Here is a 21,035-nt window from a genome sequence, read left to right on the forward strand (position 1 = left end):
CGCAGTGATCCGATGCTGCGTCCTAGTTCATGTAATTGACTGCCGGGATTCCAACCGCCGGGATTTAGTACCAATCCCCTCTGCACGCCGGTCACATCTCCCTGCCCCTCTCTGTACGCCTGGCCCCTGCACTGCTCCGGATAAGGATGCTGTAGGTATAAAGCGGTGCAGCCGGTCTGGGGAGGGTGAGTGAGTCAATCCCAGGAATGCTGGGATTGTAAAAAATACCCTGGCATCCCTAATTGCAGCATGGTGTGTCCTGGTGTAAAGTAACTTTTTTTGCTTTTATACCAACAATAGCGTGGGCTGTGTGGCCCTTTCCCCCTCTGTGTCCATTCCAGGAGATCTAATGCAAAAGCAATTCACATATACGTACTGTACATACTGGCCACTCACCTGCAGAAAGCCACTGAGGTCGTTCTCCTTTATCACTTCCAGGCAATACTCCATCAGCCCGGTGGTCTGCCGCAGTTTCACTGTGCAGTGAGAGATCTGGTCGCGCACAACCTACGGTAGAGCCACAAGTTCAACCTCAGATGAAATAGTCATTCTAGCAGCTCAATAAGAAATACACTCCTGCCACGGCGGGCGATACACAGATACACTATGACTACTCTCCCGTATGCACCTGTTTATTGCACAATCACAGCATAAGTATACAGCCAAATCTAGCATAGCCATATACTATGGATAACAATGGCAACACAATATTCCTGCCTCACTGCACTGGGGTCCTGAGTTCAAATCCTGCTCATTGCCCATCTGTGTGCAGTTTGTATGGTCTCGCCTATGTTTGCGTGGGTTTCCTTCTACACTCCAAAAAAATATACTAGAAAAACACATTAACCTTACTATGTAAATCAGACATGAGGAACCTTTGCTACTCCAGCTGTCGTTGAACTATGCATCCCAGCATGCTCTGCAACAGCTTTAGCATGGCCAAATAGCAAAACTGTAGCAGAGCATGCTGGGATGTGTAGTTCAACAACTGTTGGAGGGCCAAAGGTTGCCCATCCCTGGTGTAAACAGTGAATATATATTTTAAGCAGGGGGGCATAACAGGAATAGACATTTTCTGTAACTACCATAAGGGTTTAACGTACGTGCCATAGGACTGTTACATGAAGTGTCCATAGTTACAGACGTGGGTAATAATTTATAATATAGTAGGAATATTATTAGTACATCCCTGAAGCTAGCAGCAGGGGGCAGAGTTGTGTAACGAACCCCAACAGCGCACATGTATGATGTGGGATGCGGTCATCTATTAGAATGAACTTAGGTCTACAGTCATTAGGTCTACCCCACTAGGTCGACTGTCAGGAAGGTCGACCTGACTTAAGGTCGACATGGGCCAAGGTCGACATGACTTAAGGTCGAATTTGCATAAAGGTCGACATGAGGAAGGTCGACTGGTCATAAGGTCGACATGGGTTTTTCACTGTTTTTTGAGCCGACATGTGCCGACAGGCGGTATTTCATGCCCTACCATCCACTAGGGCGTGGTGGGAGAATAAAATAGTGTGCCGAGCGCAGCGAGGCACCGTGCCCGAAGCATCGTGAGCGAAGCGAGCGATGCGAGGGTCCGATTCTCATTGCTAACTGTGTCCATGTCGACTGTGTCGACATTCGGATAAAAAAACAGTGAAAAACCCATGTCGACCTTATGACCAGTCGACCTTCCTCATGTCGACCTTTATGCAAATTCGACCTTAAGTCATGTCGACCTTGGTCCATGTCGACCTTAAGTCAGGTCGACCTTCCTGCCAGTCGACTTAATGACTGTAGACCTAAATGCAGTCTGACGAATGATCCCATTCCGTATGATGTTACCATCTGATCTCCAGCTACAGGTGCATATATAACATCTTGTGCATACATAGCAGGTACCCTAACATGTTTAACACTGGCTGCAGGGGGGTCATTCTCCATGAGATTGGGGGGGGGGGGTCATTCTCCATGAGATTGGGGGGGGGGGGGTCATTCTCCATGAGATAAGGTAGCATGAGGCTCCATCCCTGTATAAGATACCAGACATCAGAGACCACTGACCAGGCAAATAATATTAGGCGCTGGGTGTTAAAACACACTTGTATCTATTCCTAGTCCAAATAGGCTGAATTACAGCCAGGTGCTGTTACTTATGCTGGCGGATCCTATACTCTAATGCAGGGGTTCTCAAACTCGGTCCTCAAGACCCCACACAGTTCACGTTTTCCAGGTCACCCGGCAGATGCACAGGTGCATACATTACTCATGGACACGCAGGTGGAGATAATTATTTCACTTGTGATTCTGTGAGGAGACCTGCAAAACATGCACTGTGTGGGGTCCTGAGGACCGACTTTGAGAACCTGTGCTCTACTGTATCCTGGTCAGTACAGGTCGGGACAACGAGCATTTTGGAGAAGGGATTTTTACAAATTTTGGAATATTTTTTTTTTATGCTTACCTGGTCCCGTGTCAGTGCCCCGATGGCCACAGCGTCCTTCGGTATACTCTTCAGTGGCATCTTCTATCCCAGGGATGCATTGTGCAAGTGCGCCGTTGATGTCACCGGCCCGTGCACTCACGCAATGCACCCCTGGGACCAGAGATGCTGCTGAAGAGGATTCTGAAGGCCGCCGCGGACACCGGGGGACATGGTAAGTATGAAAAAATAGGCAATGTGGGGGGGATTGTGGGGGGGGGGGGACCACATGGAATATACAGATAAGGGAGACTTATTTCATTTTGATTACCCTGTATTTTGTACTACACATTACCTTATTATTGTAGCCTCTCTCTGTAATTTGTAGCCATGTATTTAGTAACTGTGACAGCCATGTACTCCACCTGGCATGTGTAACATTCATTCTTACATTGTGGCAGTGATGGGGAAACTTCAGCCCTCCAGTTGTTGTTAAACTAAACATCCCAGCATGCCCTGCTACCGTTTTGCTATCTGGCCAAAACTGTTGCAGGGCATGATGGGACGTGTAGTTCAACAACAGCTGGAGGGCTGAAGGTTCCCCATGGCTGCATTATGGAATCAAAACGGTTCTACAGGAGGAAATTTGGTACTTATGTATTATCTGGGCTCCCATGTTAAATGCAACACATTTTTTCATACCCCTACTATCCAACTACGCATGGAGTTGATTTTATATAGTGTGGCGAGCGCAGCGAGCCACCGTGCCCGAAGCGTGGTGAGCGCAGCGAGCCCCGCGAGTGGACGCGGTCTCATAAGAAAACTGGGAGTCCAGATATTACATAAGTACCGGAAATTCTTATCCCTGATCATCACAACAGTGAAAAAAAAAACAAAAACTTGTGTTGACCATTCAACCCTGTCGACCATATGTGTGTCTATCTAGTGGCTATCCATAATCCAACTATAGAATTATAATAAGAGAATTTATTTAAAAGGCCCAAAGCAGAATAATCCATTTGCAGCCACTATAAACAAGGGCCAACCAAATTATATATAGGGCCAAATAAAACAGTAAAACCAGGTTATAATCAGACACCGAACTGAGCACCAGGCCTGTACTTATTACATCCTGCAGAGCATTTGTGCGTTGCTAATAATATTTACACTATAAATACATTGTTTTCCTTATACAAGAGGTTACAAAGCTGATGAATACTTCATCAGGAAGTGTTGCTAATTCCTGTTGCCATTGGATACATCATGCCTCTGCTGTGCCTTAGATGCTTATTGGGTGATTCAGGTTTACTTGCAAATTCGGTCCGTGGACCGATGGTGGCATACAGTCATTAGGTCTACACCAACTAGGTCGACAAGCATTGGGTCCACAACACTAGATGGACAGGCAGATAGGTCGACATGGGTCAAGGTCGACAGGTCATTAGGTCGACACAAGCATTAGGCTGACATGGGCTAGGTTGACAGTCAAAAGGTCGACATTTTTTCACTGATCTTTGAGCCGACATGTGCCGACAGGCGGTATTTCATGCCCTACCATCCACTAGGGCGAGGTGGGAGAATAAAATAGTGTGCCGAGCGTAGCGAGGCACCGTGCCCGAAGAATTGCGAGCGAAGCAAGGTGCACTTCAAACTGTTTCCATGTCGACTGTGTCGACATTCGGGTAAAAAAAAGAAACCCCCCATGTCAACCTTTTGATTGTCGACCTAGACCCATGTCAACCTAGACCCATGTTGACCTTGCTGCCTGTCCACCTAGTGGTGTCGACCCAATGCTTGTAGACCTAGTTGCTGTAGACCCACACCCCCGATGGTGCGAGTCTGCGAAAGCGTATTGGTGAAAGTATGCATGTGTGGACCTGCTGTACTAATGCCTTTGGCGATGATCACACTCGTCGAGGCGTTCGCACAGAGCGGGATGGGTAGGTGGCGGGCAGGGCGATGTCACATGGGAACGCCCCCAGCATTTCCTGGGCTTACCCACCACAAAATGATGGGTGTGCTCAGAAAACGGCAGGGCGTCCCAATGAGAACACAGGTGTGTGGAAGCTTGCCCGGGGTAGGGGCCTGGCGTCACATGGCGTCGGCGTCAGCGTCCGCCCTGTATTCGGACATCTCTGAGGCAAATAAAAATCAATCTAGACTGACTTTCATTTGCAAACGGGTAAAAAAATAATTTGATGGTCGGCGACCATCTAATAATTTTTTGCCCATACACCCGCATGCGAATGAATGCGTTTACATCCATTCACATCCATGTGGCGACATTTGCGTGCCGGCGGGTGTACGCTTGCCCGGCAGTATTTACCCGCTCCCTAAGCAGCGAAAGAACACTGCTTAGCGAGCTGGTCTGAATCAGGCCCTTCATTCCATTGTATCCAGGGAGCTTGTTGGTGTCGTATCTGCGGGCAACGGAAATCCACAACTCTGCCCTGACTCTATAAACACATAAGCGAAGAAGCAGAGAATTAAACTAGGCCATTTGGGAAACAATGTCTTCAATGCAAACGACAGAAGATAATTAATAAGGACGTGTTCAAGCCAATAAATGTAAGTCATCTTAAGGCGGAAAACTCGTTTAAATCCCCCGCCTGGGAGGTGGCGGAGAAACGGAGTGCCTGCCAGTCATTCATCTTCTCTCTACGGTCTTCCCAGACTACGCAGCGGGGGTAAAGGTCTGCTCCGGAGAGGAATAATCTGCAGGCAGGTCACGGGCAGCGGGAATGCAGCCTGTTCTGGTACCGCATTTCCAGGTGCAGAGATTTACCATCCTGTCTCTAAGCCCCCAGGATGGCTCTGGGCTGTGTAACACACTTAACCATATCACACAGGATTCCGAGCTTTGGAAATCAGATAGAGGGAAGATTAATTATAGAATGCAGCAGCCGCGGAGCTGCCGGGGAGAGACGTGAGGTGAGATGTGTAATAGATATTCCTGTGCAGCCATCGCTGGGGACCGAAAACACAGAAAACAACATAAAAGATACAGAAGAAAGGGAAGCTGGATGCGTGGTAACCCCCAGAGAGCCATAGCATGGGATATTGTTGCCGGCGGTTACAGCACACAGTGGCCGGTGTTTGTTTTTCATGGACAGAATATACTGTTTCACAGATGCCGATATGTATTATTATATCGACCATATACTGGACAGCTGCCTTGGTTTGATGTGTAGGAAATCTCAGAGAGGGAATGGATTAGAAGCAGGAGCGTCATAATGTATTGGCACACTGAGTATCTGTCTACTGCCCTATAATTCTAGGGGCCTACAAGCAGGATAGTCGCACAATCAGAGCAGACAGACAAGAAAAAAATCTTGATTATATATTGGATGACTGTCAGCATGATGGTGGATGACTGGTGCTGTCCAGCAATCAGAGAGCAGCATTCTCTACCTGCCCCCAGCCTGCAGTCAGACAGTGCATGGCTGTCAGCATGCTGATTGGTGGATGACTGGAGCTATCCTCCAATCAGAGAGCAACATTCTCTACCTGCCCCCAGCCTGCAGTCAGACAGTGCATGGCTGTCAGCATGCTGATTGGTGGATGCAGGAGCTGTCCAGCAATCAGAGTGCTGATAACCAGTCACTATATGGAAGCATGTGAGGAGACGGCGTGGGACTGCAGGAAGTTCCATGTTATGATATGTATAATTGGTTCCTGTGACTACGGCCCCTGTGCTCCAGTTTCCGGCATGTTTTACATCAGACTCACCTTAAGCTTGTGTTCGTGCTCCTTGTTTACCCGGGCAAGAAGCTGGACCTTCCTTCTGTTTAGGGCATCGATTAGAGCATCACACTGGGCGACCAGGCAGGCCTCAAACTCCACACTATTCTCCTGCATTACACATGTGCTGATGAGTTTGTGTTGGGTACATGGCACAATAACACAGTAGAACACATCACAGGTCATTTACGCTATTCAACAAAGTTAGGGCACATTACACAAGTCATTTAGTAACACTTCCATTTACTGTCCTCCCATTGTGGTAAACAGACCCACAGGCCTCTATATGTGGCCCCCAAGGCTTTTCTGTGGCCCTGTGCCATTGAGAACTCCTCTATGGCAGGCCTGGCTACCTGCGGCTTTTCAGCTCTTATGAAACTACACATCCCAGTATGCGTTGCCACGTTTTTAACATTCCCTAGCAGCAAAACTGTAGCAAGGCATGCTGGGACTTGTGGTTTCACACCAGTTGGAGACACAGACATGCTCTGTGGTATAGCACACTTTAATAAGTATCCAAAAACTTACTGATCACACATATACGTGGTCAGCCCAACAATACACTGGGGACAGTAATACAGATTTTATTGATAATATCAGGTATAGCATTCAGACCAAATTACATATCCCCCTTAATAAGAACAGAATAACTGCTTCTGAGTCATGCCAATATTAGTCGTCTCCATCCAGAGGTACTCCAATCTCTGAGAGTTCTGCCTCAGCTGACTGCTAGACTATGATAGTGCACCTGAGACCAATGGGATACGGTCATTTGGTCCACAGCATGATGGTTGACAAGAATTGGGTTGGCACCATTAGGTCGACATGGGGATAGGTCGATATGGTTCAAGGTCGACATGGGTCTGGGTCAACAGGTTGACGCAAGCATTAGGTCGACAGTGTCTAGGTCGACATGGGGTTTTTCACTGTTTTTTTTTGAGCCGACATGTGCCGACAGGCGGTATTTCATGCCCTACCATCCACTAGGGTGTGGCGGGAGAATAAAATAATGTGCCGAGCACAGCGAGCGATGCGAGGGGATGCGGTGCACTTCAAACTGTGTCCATGTCAACTGTGTCGACATTCGGGTCAAAGAACAGTGAAAAACCCCATGTCGACCTTTTGACTATCGAACTATTGCTTGTGTCGACCTAGAACCATGTCGACCTAGTACCATGTCGACCAACATGCTGTAGACCAAATGATCCCAAATCAATATTTTGAATGGCGTATCCAGTGACTCTAACAGGTAACGTTCAATGGGCCTAATTCTGGTTGCCATTTAACACTGCCCCACCCCCGCCACGCAAACTTCGCTCCTATAATAAATAGTGCTGCGGAATATGTATGCGCTATATAATAAACTGTTAATAAATAAATAAAATAAATAATAGTAATGTTATTAAATTGGAGTAATCTGAGATATTTCTACCCTGGGTTATTCTCTTTGTATAGCCTCTGGATACACAAATGTTTTGTGTTTCACAAGTGTATACTTTTTCATTTAATTATTTAGTATTATTGTTGCTTTGTTATAGTTTTTACTTTTTTGTTATTACAATTGCATCTTCTATTGTTCACTTTTGGGGTTTGGAGTCATTTGAATCTGATGTAACGGCTAGTGAGGCAAGTGCCTACAGGTGCCACCTTCTGGGGCTGGCACAGCATGACCCCACACCGGAGCCACTGATGAAGTTCTAGGTGGTGGTTTGCTTGTATGAGATGAGATAGAGGTTGGGGGGTGTAAAAGACAAAGGGACTTATTCTAGTTCACTCTTAGAGGCAAGTATTACTTCTCAGATGGACAAAACCATGTGCACTGCAGAGGGGCAGATATAACAGGTGCAGATAGAATTAGATTTGGGGGAGTTATTTTGTTTCTGTGCAGGGAAAATACTGACTGCTTTATTTTTACACTGCAATATAGATCTCACTTTGAAGAAAACCCCCACCCAAATCTAACTCTCTGCACACGTTATATCTGCCCCACCTGCAGTGCACATGGTTTTGTCCATTTCAGAAGAAATTTACCTCAGTTTCTTCTATAGAAATCTCTGCGTCTGATTTTCTCTCCTCTAATTAAACAGCAAAGAGATTGAAATTTCCCGCAGTCAACGCACTTCTCCCCATTGTGCTATTGTTTCTAGTTGGCCGAGTACTGGTTTGAATTAAAGGGGGATGGAGGATGCTTTGACCAAAAGTGCGCTCTGTCTCTCTCTTTATATACAGAAGTAGTATTGGTTTCTGGTTTTCGTGTCTATACATAAATGTAGCTTCCTTAACAGGAAGCCTGTAACACCAACAGCTGATGCACAATGTAAGAAAACATCATTACAAGTTTATATCTGGCAAAAATATAATCATTACAAATTGTGTATTAACCTTTTGCTTTGATTCTCTGTCAGCTGACAACTGTACCTGGATTTGCTGGACCATGTTTCTTAGCTGGACCAGGAATTCTTTTGCTTCTTTCGCTCGGTCGGACAGTCCGTTCAGAGCCTGGGAAAGCTGGCTCTGCAAAGACAAGACAAGAACAGGGCAAAGGTCAGCAAATATATCCGTGTGCAGGTTACAGGTAAGTAATGCAGGTGCGGCGACACCAACAACAAACGCCTGATGTTACGGAGCAGTGTGCCGATTTGCAATCCAAGATGGCGGCATGTGCAAAATGTACTTTGTCATGGGAAGATTAGGGCGACTTCAGAGCTCTCTTGCTGAGCCCATAGCAACACCCTATTTGAAACAGAACTCCTATCTTAAGGCCCCCACACACTAGAACGATTTTTTTGGCCGATTGTCCGATTTCTGGCCGATCGTCCGATATATCTGCCGATTTTTACCGATAATCTGCGATAATCGGCCGATTATCAGTAAAAATTGGCCGATATATCGGTTGATCGGTCGGAAATCAGACAATCGGCCCAAAAATCATTCTAGTGTGTGGGGGCCTTTAGTAAATTTCCACCTTCCCAGATTTACAGTGTAGGAATCTCACACCCAAAACAACCGGGTGCTCAAATAAAACCCAAATGACCGCATAATGCAACAAAACACAAACTGTCAGCCTGGCGCTCTATGCAAATTAACTATTCTACAGCGCCGCGCTCATTTGCATATTGTGCTAAACCAATGAACGACAAAATGATGATGGGGAGACATAAATAAATATTTATCCAGTGTCTTATTTCGTTTTCATCGCCTCTTGTGGTTACTCCCCAAGTTTCCGTGGGTAAATAAGCGCAGAAACCTTACACAGAAAACGAATGATCACAGCTTGCATTTGCTTTTGTAGACATGTTACATTAATGACTGTACAAAGCATTACGGCTGATCTCAAAAGCATTAACCCTGTTGCCCTTTATAATTCAACATTAATTAACATAAAGTGATAGTTTGATGTGCAGCGATTATAATCCCTTGTTGGAATTAAAATACTTAATTAAGCTGATGAGAAACCGACACTTGTCTTTTTGCAGATTTTTATTCTTTAAAAGGAAATTTCTCTGCAAAATGAGCTTCCCGTCGGCTCTAATCAGTGTTCCCCTGTTAGTGTGTCAATTCGGCACTGTGTAAAAGAGATTCTCTGAAAAGGGGAGACGGGGGGAGCTTCCCCAATCTTTTCTATGGAAATATGGCAGCATGCAGTGAGCAACCTCTGACCAAATCACTGGGTACACAGGGTCTGCCTCAGAGATCTACCCAAATGCAGTATCAGATGTCATTTAGGTAGTTATTCTGGTTGATTCGCAAGGCTGCGAATTTGCAGTCTTGCGAGTCCACCAAACCCCGCCCGGCGAATGCATTCATCCGTTTGAAGAAACCGTTGCATGGCGGAGAAACGCGCCATTCTGCCTTTTGCAAATACCACCATCTCAATGTGATAATCGCCCTCTGTGAAGCCAATTGTACCAATTACATATAATGGCACACTCTGCCTCTCCCTGCTACCCGCTGCATGTCCCTGTTAGCTATTGCCTCAGACTCTCTCCCACTACCACCCTCTGCCTCTACCTGTCATTCATTGCCTGCTCATTCTCCCACTGCCTCTTGCTGCCATACTCTGCCTCCCCCTGTTGCCCACTGCCTCCTTGCCATCCCCAAAGCCTTCACAGCAGGTGTAAGCTTTAACATTCGCATTTACAGCAGCTACTCCCCTGTTACTGCCCACTAATACTCTCTGCCGGTCATTCACTTTGCGAAATAAGACCATTGCGGAAAATGGGCAGTGCAGTTCATACGCAGCAGCAGAAGGCAATTCCGCAGTATAAAACAGCAACATGGCGCCATCTCTGAATACGACCCACAGATATATTGCTGAGGGATAAGACAGTATGGATTCACCTGACTCAATTTTTTCCACTTTCAACAACTAGACGAGCAATTCAAAGACGTTTTCCACCGTGATACCACATGACTAAATAGCTGCATTCAGTAACATGAAACCTTCCGCGTCTACAAAGACATCATTAACGTACTGTTAACTTAAACCGTATGCATAATATCCGCAGCCTCCGGCGTAATGCTCAGCAGACGCCATTACAGACGGCTACTTAAATTTACATTTAATATAAAAATAACAAAAAAACACCTCACGGATTGTTTCTCCTCCCTGCGCTCTAATCTCTATACTTCCCGCTATTTTGCCCCAAACTACGCTACCCATCTGCGGTGTGACCACAGCCCATTATGGTTTATTAAAAGACACCCGTGCGTCGGCATTCTGACAGAAACCATCCTTGTTTCTTGCCAACGTAGCAATCAACAGCAAGACTGACGGAGATCTGATTTATAGCGCTGGCGTATTACAATGAGTAAGATGCCATTATTTGTTTAACTGCAAAACAAGAACGCGATTTCCTGCTGTCACCGGTGGTCGCGGTCCTAATAGTCACCTCATTATACGATGCTCGTGCCCATACACGGTACAATTGCTGGGTGCGATGAGATGCGCGCTCCCGCACACGTCCCATCGCACAGCTCAAAAAGTATGTACTGCACATACTTTTTGTACTAGATTGCATCTCATTGCATTGCAAAACACAAATTGCATACAATAATTGTACCATGTATGGGCACCTTTACAGCTCAGTCACACACACTTCCTAACCTAAAATAATCAATGTACAAAATAAGCCCATTCCACTACTGTGCCACATAGGGAGGTGGATTAGGCTGCCATTTCCAATATGGCTGCCCCCATGCTGAGGTGCGACCACAGAAATGTAAGAACAAAATACGATTATGATAAAACATTTTAATGTGTAATGCGGTGATTGCTATGTACAATTTATACTTATATATGTCTGAGGTACAGTAATGGCGTTTTCACACAACGGTGACCGAGGAAAACCTGGGGGACCCAGGTACGTGTCAGGAGACGTATCTTTAGCCGGTACAGGAGAGATGTTTGGCCGAGATGCAGTGAGGATGTTAACATTAGTTACCCCCTTCTGATTGGCTGATTATAAATTGCGCCTCCAGCTTGATTCATTAGTGTAGCAGCTCTATTAAACGAAGCAGCGGCCACCGACTCCCATTACTTAATTAATGTTTCCATTCGGTGTGAAATGAAGATTTCTTTTTTATTCTTAATGGAGAAAATAATATACACCATTAATTATAATTTATTATCGCCGCAATAACAAATGCCTTAGCCCTGGGTTGTATTAGCATACCAGCCCTTTAAACCGGGACACACATGGATTACACAAGTTCTGTGGCTGAATAATACCAGGTGAATGCATGCTTGAAGTCAGCCAGCCCCAGAACCTGTGTAATTCATAAGTGTCCCGGTTTAAAGGGATAGTATGGGGAGGAATTCAAGTGCACTGTGCACCGGTAGCCACTAGATGGCGGTAGACGGAGCAAATCAAGGGTTACTCTGTTCTGATACTGTTCCGCCATTTTGACAGACTGGTGACAGTGAAGTAAAACACCGCAACTTATCAGGCAGCGAAGAGTTAAAATAAATTAAAAACTAAATCCAATGCTTATCATCAGCTGCGGTAATCCTCACTAAAATGACCTTCAAGACGCTAGCAAATAGGAATTAATATTGCATGGCCTCCTTGGGTCTCTGTAAATGTGATTAGTTATCTGCGCTCTGCGGAGAATCAGATGCTGGAATGGAATTAGTCGGGCAGGGAGCAGTGGGAGCGTTTGCAGCTGGAAAATAAATCAGAACACTTAAAAATTAATGAAAAGCTGCAAAACAAAGACGGGGCCTGGTGTGCGACAACTCAAGGAAGCAGACTGCCGCCATGAACTCAGGTGCACCTGCCCACCTGCTCCTCTATACCTATATGTAATCAGCCAACCATGTGGCTTCAACTTATTGCATTAAACCATGCAGACGGGGTCAAGAGGTTCAGCTGTTGTTCTGACCAAACCCTAGAATGGTGCTGACAACTCAGCAATACACTTGCTGAGCTTGACTCTGAACTGCCTTTTGCTTCCTACATGTCTCCTTGTCTCAATAAATTTCCCATCTCTCACAGTTACAGGACTTTTGGGGCGATTCAGGATTGCTCTGTGCGTTTCAAATTCGCCCCCAGCCTTGATGGTCGGAGTTTGCGCATGCAAACTCGCTTAGCCATTCGCTGCAAATTGTATCCCCTCTGCACAGTTCACGCAAAATGTACGTGTGTTCTTTCTCTACTTACACTACAGCAGAAGATAAATGGACCCCTTGCTATAGGGCACAATGGGTAGGTTATGCTTTAACAGGCTCCGAAAAAAATCTATATAATATATAGAAGCTATTTAAAAATTGTCTATCAGTTTGTAGCCAGCACACGCTGAGCTGTAGCAGGAAAAGGACGTGCAGCGTCTGCTGATTCACTAGATGGGGTCTAGAAAATAAGGAATCTGTAGTTCTGGAGCCACAATAAATTCAGGCAATTCAGAAACATGACCTTCACTGGGCTTCTCAAGGGCGGAGGTGCAGAAAACGAACCATAGATCAAGCGAGTGCGGCGTGTGGCGATGCAAAGCAATTCCAAACAGGGCAGATCAATAAGACGCTGGCAGTAACAAACACAAGAACGTGACAAGGAGCAATCCTGTCCTAGCAGCAGTCACTACCCAGACGGGTAAGCAGGCTGCTATCTGCATGTGTTAAATATTGTGAAACCTCGGCTCTACAAAATTGGACTGTGTAAAATGCTGAGGCTATATAGACTGGTGAATCAATCTGGAATTTTATTCCATGTGCAACATACATATATATATATATATATACACACACACACACACACACACACACACACACACACACATATACATATATATATATATGAAAGAAAAGCACAGTAAATTGGTGAATGACTATATTAGCTGCAAATTAATCGCATTAGAAGACTAATGAATAGAAAACCCTTGAAGACCCTTGTGCAATTATGTTAGCACAGCTAAAAATGGGTTTGCTCATTAGAGAAGCTATAAAACGGCCTTCTTTTGAGCTAGTTGAATATCTGGAGCATCACATTTGTGGGTTCGATTATACATTAAAAATGGGCAGAAATAGAGAACTTTCATGTGAAACTCGACAGTCTATTCTTGTTCTTCGAAATGAAGGCTATTCCATGCGAGAAATTGGCAACAAACTGAACATATCCTACAACGCTGTGTACTACTCCCATCAGAGAACAGCACAAACAGGCTCTAACCAGAGTAGAAAGAGAACTGGGAGGCCCCGATTCACAACTGAGCAAGAAGACAAGTACATTAGAGTCAATCTCACAGGTCCTCAACTGGCAGCTTCATATTATGGTACCCGCAAAAAACACCAGTGTCAATGTCTACAGAAAATAAATGATGACATGGTCCCTGCAACTATATGCAGCTTACAGAACACTTCGATACTAGTGATATCATACCAGAGAGGGGACTATTTAGAATGCATAGAATGTCTGGCAGACCATTCTAGTTCTTTAATCTAACAAATAACATTCTAAAGCGGGATTCATTACTTACTAACACATTTGATACTTGTGTAGTTTCACGGCGCCACCGCGCGCACAGTCTCTGTTTGAAACTTGTCAGCTTGCCAGACTCTGGGCAGTATTCAATGAGAAAAGTTCTCCGTCTTTTGTGGAGAACTTGTGCTTTTTTCGCCGTGGAGAGAGGTTTTTTTTCTCCAAAGGCGAGCCACCCTATTCAATGTGAAATATTCTCCGTCTTTCTTAGTGATTCTCGCCGTCTCTCTCCGTGAAGAAATTCTCCATCTTTTGATGGAGAGCAGGAATGTGAACTTTTAAACTAAAAGGGTGTTTTTTTTAATTTTGGTGTCAAAAAATCAGGTTTTTTTTTCTGTGGAGGGCCATGTTATTTTTATTCATGTGCCTATAGCACATGAATATATATTTAATTTTTAAAAAAATATTTTTTTACATTTTTTTTTTTTCTTTTTTTTACACAGTGCAGCCAGCAGGGGGCCAGAGCGCTCGAGCCGCTCATTAGATATTCATATATTCACTGCACCCGAAGCACGTTCGGGTACAGTGAATACTGGGTCCCCCGCTGGCTATAGAGGGGGGCAGCCTGTGCTGCCTGGGTCCCAGGGGGGCCCCCTACCCTCACATATGTTCTGTGGCATCCAGGGAGACTTTAATCTCCCTGGATGCCACGTCCCTGTCAGCTCCCTGCTGCGGACGCTCGTCCGCTGCAGGGGTTAAGACTCGCCGCGAGTGGCGGCGAGTCTTATAAACATTGAATAGTGGCAGCAGGAGAGGCAACGAGCCCTCCGGAACACGGAGAGTGCACGGCGAGCAAAAAAAAATGCTCGCCGTGCACGGAGAATATTACCATTGAATACTGCCCTCTGTGTTTAACTGTGCGCGTGCTGCTCTAGATGTTCTCAGCGCAGCGCGTGCCTGCTTTACATATGTAATCTATGTTATCAGCGTAGCGCTGGGCAGCAGCAGCGCGTGCTGCCCAGCGCTGACAGGTCATTGTGGTACTTGTAGTTCCACAGTGAAATAGACAGTCCTGCACACCGCTAACAACTGGGGCATGTAAACTGGACACCCCGGCACACCGCTAACGTACGGGGCTTCTAAACTAGACACCCCGTCACTTTATAAAATCAACTCCACGCTGACGTGGATAGTGGGGGTATGAAAAGGTCGGTGGGACGCGTACCGCGCCGATGCGCTCGCCACGCTTCGGGGTGGTGTGGATAGTGGAATTAACAAGGTCGACAGATGTTACGTCGACTAGTGTCATTGTGAACAGGTTTAAGAGTGTTTTGCACAGTGCACCCCTATGTACCCCTATACCCAACTAAATTCAGACACTTTAGCATCTAAATTTAGATGCCCCCTTCTTAGCGGTTTCCATGGAGTCTGGATTTTGACGCTTTAGCGTCTAGATTTTAGCGTGTGCCGGGGTGCAGGGAGTCTGGATTTAGACGCTTTAGCGTGTAAATTTTAGCCTGTGCCGGGGTGTCTAGTTTAGAAGCCCCGTACATTAGCAGTGTGCCGGGGTGTCCAGTTTACATGCCCCCGTTGTCAGCGGTGCGCAGGACTGTCTATTTCACTGTGGAACTACAAGTACCACAATGACCTGCTGCTGCCAGCCCTACGCTGATAACGTAGATTACATATGTAAAGCAGCCACGCGATTACATATGAGAGCAGCTAGAGCGGCATGCGCACAGTTAAACACAGAGTCTGGCAAGCTGACAAGTTTCAAACACAGACTGTGCACGCGGTGGCGCCGTGAAACTACACAAGTACCACACATTTTAAAAGTTCCACAGGTGGCGCTAAATATACCACTTATGATTCTGAGGCTAATTCAGGAGCAGTTGGATCTGCACCATCAATTATCAATACTTTGTGCACTCGCAGGACCCATTCTGCGAGTGCGAAAGCAGAATGGCAACGGACTGTGAGTTTGATGGGTGGGGTGGGACTGTGATGGCAGGGTGGGGGTGGGAAGATTTTCTGGCCCTGAACTCAGGCAAACAGAAGAGCGTTACATGGAACCAACAGATACAACCAAACTTGCTACCAATTCATCACTAGTGGACAAGCCCGAAGATCAGTTTGAACGTTAGAAGTGCACCAAGCACCCACACAAAGCAGAGGAAGACATCTTGTGGGCCTATCTCCTTATCACCGGTTCAACCACAAAATGGCTGCCTCCAGGTTCCCCCCCCCCAAAAAAATCCCTTCACAATGACAGGAAACTAAGCAAAGCTTAAAGTGAGAGAAACCTAAGGAAAGAACGCACGCACGGGACCTCTCTTATAGCTTCATCGCAGAACCTTCGTGGGTTCCTCCTACGCTCGTTCCCATTATAATTAATCACTATATTTAGCTGACAAATGTTGATGGTTGCCATTGGTAACCATGGTCGCAAATGCAAATCTTTGGAATGACCTACTATTTAGAATGTTTCAGTATTATATTATGCCTATATTAAAAGCGAATATTGTAAGGAAAATAAAATATATGTATTTAAATGTCAATTTGTGCCGTGTGTGGTAAGCTTAGAGCTACTGAATGATACCCTGCATTTTCCCTGGATAGCATAAGCTTGCTGACCTGCTAATAAGCAGCCAGTTCTGTGTGACCGCCACAACACAGGTGCCTCTGCATAACTCTCACAGGTGGGAGTACTCCCCTGCCAGACATGCAGACCTATTTGTTTCTCATTTAGCCTAACTCTCTGAACAAAGAGCCCCCTAAATCTATATACTATGATACACTGTCCTTGTTTGCGATTAGTAAAGCAAAAGGACAGCTCTTGCAATAAGAGCTGTCTTTTTGCGATGCGGCGCCATCCCTGGACTTCCGGGTCTAAGACCAGAGAGTCCTTCTACGCATTCGCAGAGTGACGGCCCAGCTGTAGGGCATGCTGGGAGGGATCAGTGACGGATTCCTCACACAGCGATGCGGAGAGAAGCCTATAGGCATGAGGTGAAGCGCCATCAGAGAGAACATCAGAGAGGACATGAGGTGGAGCACTATCAGAGAGGGCATGAGGTGGAGCATCATCAGAGAGAACATCAGAGAGGGCATTAGGTGGAGCACCATCAGAGAGAACATCATAGTGGACATGAGTTGGAGCATTATCAGAGAGAACATCAGAGAGGCCATGAGATGGAGCACCATCAGAGAGAACATCATAGTGGACATGAGTTGGAGCATTATCAGAGAGAACATCAGAGAGGCCATGAGATGGAGCACCATCAGAGAGGACATGGGGTGGAGCTTCATCAGAGAGAACATAAGAGAAGGCATGAGGTAGAGCACCATCATAGAGAACATCAGAGGACATGAGGTGGAGCACCATCATAGAGAACATCAGAGAGGACATGAGGTGGAGCACCATCAGAGAGAACATCAGAGAGGACTTGAGGTGGAGCACCATCAGAGAGAACATAAGAGAGGACATGAGGTGGAGCACCATCAGAGAGAACATAAGAGAGGACATGAGGTGGAGCACCATCAGAGAGAACATAAGAGAGGACATGAGGTGGAGCACCATCAGAGAGAACATAAGAGAGGACATGAGGTGGAGCACCATCAGAGAGAACATAAGAGAGGACATGAGGTGGAGCACCATCAGAGAGAATATAAGAGAGGGCATGAGGTGGAGCACCATCAGAGAGAACATCAGAGAGGACATGAGGTGGAGCACCATCAGAGAGAATATAAGAGAGGGCATGAGGTGGAGCACCATCAGAGAGAACATCAGAGAGGACATGAGGTGGAGCACCATCAGAGAGAACATAAGAAAGGGCATGAGGTGGAGCACCATCAGAGAGAATATAAGAGAGGGCATGAGGTGGAGTACCATCAGAGAGAATATAAGAGAGGGCATGAGGTGGAGTACCATCAGAGAGGACATGGAGTGGAGCACCATCAGAGAGAACATAAGAGAGGACATGAGGTGGAGCACCATCAGAGAGAACATAAGAGAGGACATGAGGTGGAGCACCATCAGAGAGAATATAAGAGAGGGCATGAGGTGGAGCACCATCAGAGAGAACATAAGAGAGGACATGAGGTGGAGCACCATCAGAGAGAACATAAGAAAGGGCATGAGGTGGAGCACCATCAGAGAGAATATAAGAGAGGGCATGAGGTGGAGTACCATCAGAGAGGACATGGGGTGGAGCACCATCAGAGAGGACATGAGGTGGAGCACCACCCACAGCATGACGGCAGAAAAGACACAAGGCAAGTGAAGACAGTAAAGAAGCCTGTGATTCATCAGATGGTAAACAAGACCATACAGAAACTATAAGACAAGCAGCACCCAAGAAACCAGGTACAAAAAAATACCCAAATTCATTAAAAAGTTTAGGTGCTAAAAAACAGCCGCTACTGCATTCCCCTAGCCTGCACCATTGCTGTGTGCTCCTGACTGCTACCCCACTGACCATCTGCTGTGTGCCCCGGACTGTTGCCATCTTGGAGATCTGCTGGTGTATCTCCCATTCCTGCTGCTGCCACTTCCTAGAGCTGTGATTCATGGAACTGGTCACCTGCTGTGGTTACCAATCAGCAAGCTGGTACCATAGCCTGGCTACTGCGCTTGCCTCTGATGCTGGGACTTCTCCTTGCCTGTGATTCCATCTGCTCAAACTAAACAGAGCGGAAAACTGGGGATTAGGGCTACTGGCAACACCCCCCCCCCCCCAAAAAAAAAACAGACTGGGCAGCCACGGGTGTGTTGGAAGAGCTGCTGGGCTGCTGATATATCTGTGCTGCTGGGGACCCTGCTCTTTCCACTACCGCATTTGGAACAGTGCTCTCCTGCAGCAGAAAGGTGAAGGTATAAAGCACGGAAGTGGTGGTGTTATGCTGTGGTGGTTTACAGAGGGTTTTACCAGACCAGAGTCCGGATCGTATCCCCAATGATAACCGCTGCGAGGAATTGGAATGACGGGTGCATACTAGGCCGACTTAAGGTGGAGTGGAAACACATACCAACTGCTGGTATCCAGCAACTTGTGGACAGTTTGTCAATAGGTTGTCCACACTGATCCCTGCACTTGGTGGTCCTTCAAAGTACGGACGCCAATAAAATCGTGTTGATCTATTTAGTCCTCACTGACATATAACTCATCTGCTGATATACTCTGTGCTGCTTGAGACCCTGCTCCTCCGACTATGTAACTCTCAGTCTGTGGCTTCCTGCTGCCAGCATTCCCCTCCTCACATAATGTCACATGCAGCCCTGTCCTCATCCCCTTATACTCTGTGCTGCTGGGACTAACTGCTCCTCCCACTATAACTATATAACTCCCAGTCTGTCAATTGCTGCTGCCTCCTTTTTTCTATGCAATTTAGAATTTGCAAAATGATTAGTAAATTATATAACAAATTCCGAACCCCAGGTGCCAGAAGGATCACGAGGAGTCGCTGAGATGTACAATGGATATTCGGATCATACTAACGACAGGTGTATACTTCAAGGTTTAACAGGGATCCATGAGAGCAGTCCGAAGTATCTGGGGCACCTGGGATCTGTTACGGAGAATTGCGCACTAACGAATTACAAGCTCGCACAGCACGACGGCGATCAAATAACCATCAATGAAAATCCCAAAGTGAGCAATTATAGGAAACGCTTTGATCTGTGGAGATTTTAACAGTGTCTTAATTATGCTGTTATCAAACCACAGCCCTAAGGAACACAGGAACATTCATCTCCGATGCATGTCGTACAGGGGGACTATGCAGATGAGATGAGTCAGGACTTGGTATGACGTGGCCAAACCACGGGACATGCTAAGGACATACTACCGACTGCTCCTTCGTGCCCTCATGTGCTCTGCTCTGTGTGAACCGGGGTGGGGGTGCACAGTGTGGGGTCACCATGAATCCATGCACACTTAGGGGGCGATTCTGGTTAATTTGCAAAAGCAAACTACTTCTTTAATGGACAAAACCATGCTGCACTGCAGGTGGGGCAGATGTAACAGGTGCAGAGTAAGATTTGGGTGAGTTATTGTATTTCTGTGCAGGGTAAATACTGGCTGCTTTATTCTTACACTGCAATTTAGATATCAGCTTGAACACAGCCCACCCAAATCTAACTCTCTCTGCACCTGTTACATCTGCCCCACCTGCAGCGCAGCATGGTTTTGTCCATTAAAGAAGGAGTTTGCTTTTGCAAACCAACCAGAATAACCCTCCTTAAGGTTTATATTTCTTTGCACAGAAAGTTGATGCATAATCCGCGTTGATGGATTACCTCCCAGTACTCCTTTCTCATACCAGTAGTGTTACAGATAATAGCTCCCAGCACAAGATGAGTTGCAGGGATGTGAGCAGCCCGTTAACCTCCATTCTCCGAGGATGACCCCTTGCTATTTGCACAGGCTGTCAGATAAGCCTTTCTCATGGGAAATCTTCATATTGACCAACATAAGCTATGTACATACTAATCATATATCCTTTTAAGCACCGGTTTCCCCTGGTGCAGCCAAAGCCGACGGGCGCCTCCATCTTTCTCATCTCATCGCATTTCATCTGTGTAGTGTGATACATGAAACTCATACAGAATATGTTATATACAGTAAAAAAAAAAAAAAAGGCAACACAGAGAGGGGCTCTGGCTCGTTGACCCCAAACCCTTTATATAAAAAGGAAGTATTATTAAAATAGTATAATATTACTTATTGATCTAATCTCATATAAAACAAGCAAAATTACTTAACGTAATTTATTTTTTTATAAACCTGAAGGCAATGTGCTGGCATTACAGGAATAGGGGATACCCAGTTGTTTAAGAGAATTTTCCCAATGGCACTAGGACCCGATATGGCAGGGGGAAGAAAGCAACATGAAGATAGGAATGCAGAGGTGCAAAAAATCTCAGGTGAAAGGTATGTGGACAAGTGGTATAATATACTGAAGGCGAA

At 46.0% G+C, this 21,035-nt stretch overlaps 1 protein-coding gene across 10 annotated transcripts in view; it reads right to left on the minus strand.

Moving 5' to 3' along the window:
* Nucleotides 1–21,035, minus strand: part of TRIM9 (tripartite motif containing 9) — a 62,746-nt gene that overhangs the window by 26,547 nt on the left and 15,164 nt on the right. For 5 of the 10 annotated variants that reach the window (XM_083166285.1, XM_083166284.1, XM_083166290.1 and 2 more), the window contains exons 2-4: nucleotides 8,570–8,665; nucleotides 6,140–6,262; nucleotides 397–507 (exon numbers count right to left, since the gene is read on the minus strand). In XM_083166285.1, coding sequence (XP_083022411.1) covers nucleotides 397–507; nucleotides 6,140–6,262; nucleotides 8,570–8,665 — 330 coding nt within the window. Of the gene's footprint in view, nucleotides 1–396; nucleotides 508–6,139; nucleotides 6,263–8,533; nucleotides 8,666–21,035 lie in introns of all 10 variants that reach the window. The other 5 variants (XM_083166282.1, XM_083166287.1, XM_083166286.1 and 2 more) reach the window with 1 other exon arrangement.

This window comes from Crinia signifera, chromosome 12 (assembly GCF_055691185.1).
Source record: "Crinia signifera chromosome 12, ASM5569118v1, whole genome shotgun sequence".
Classification (NCBI taxonomy): Eukaryota; Metazoa; Chordata; class Amphibia; order Anura; family Myobatrachidae; genus Crinia; species Crinia signifera.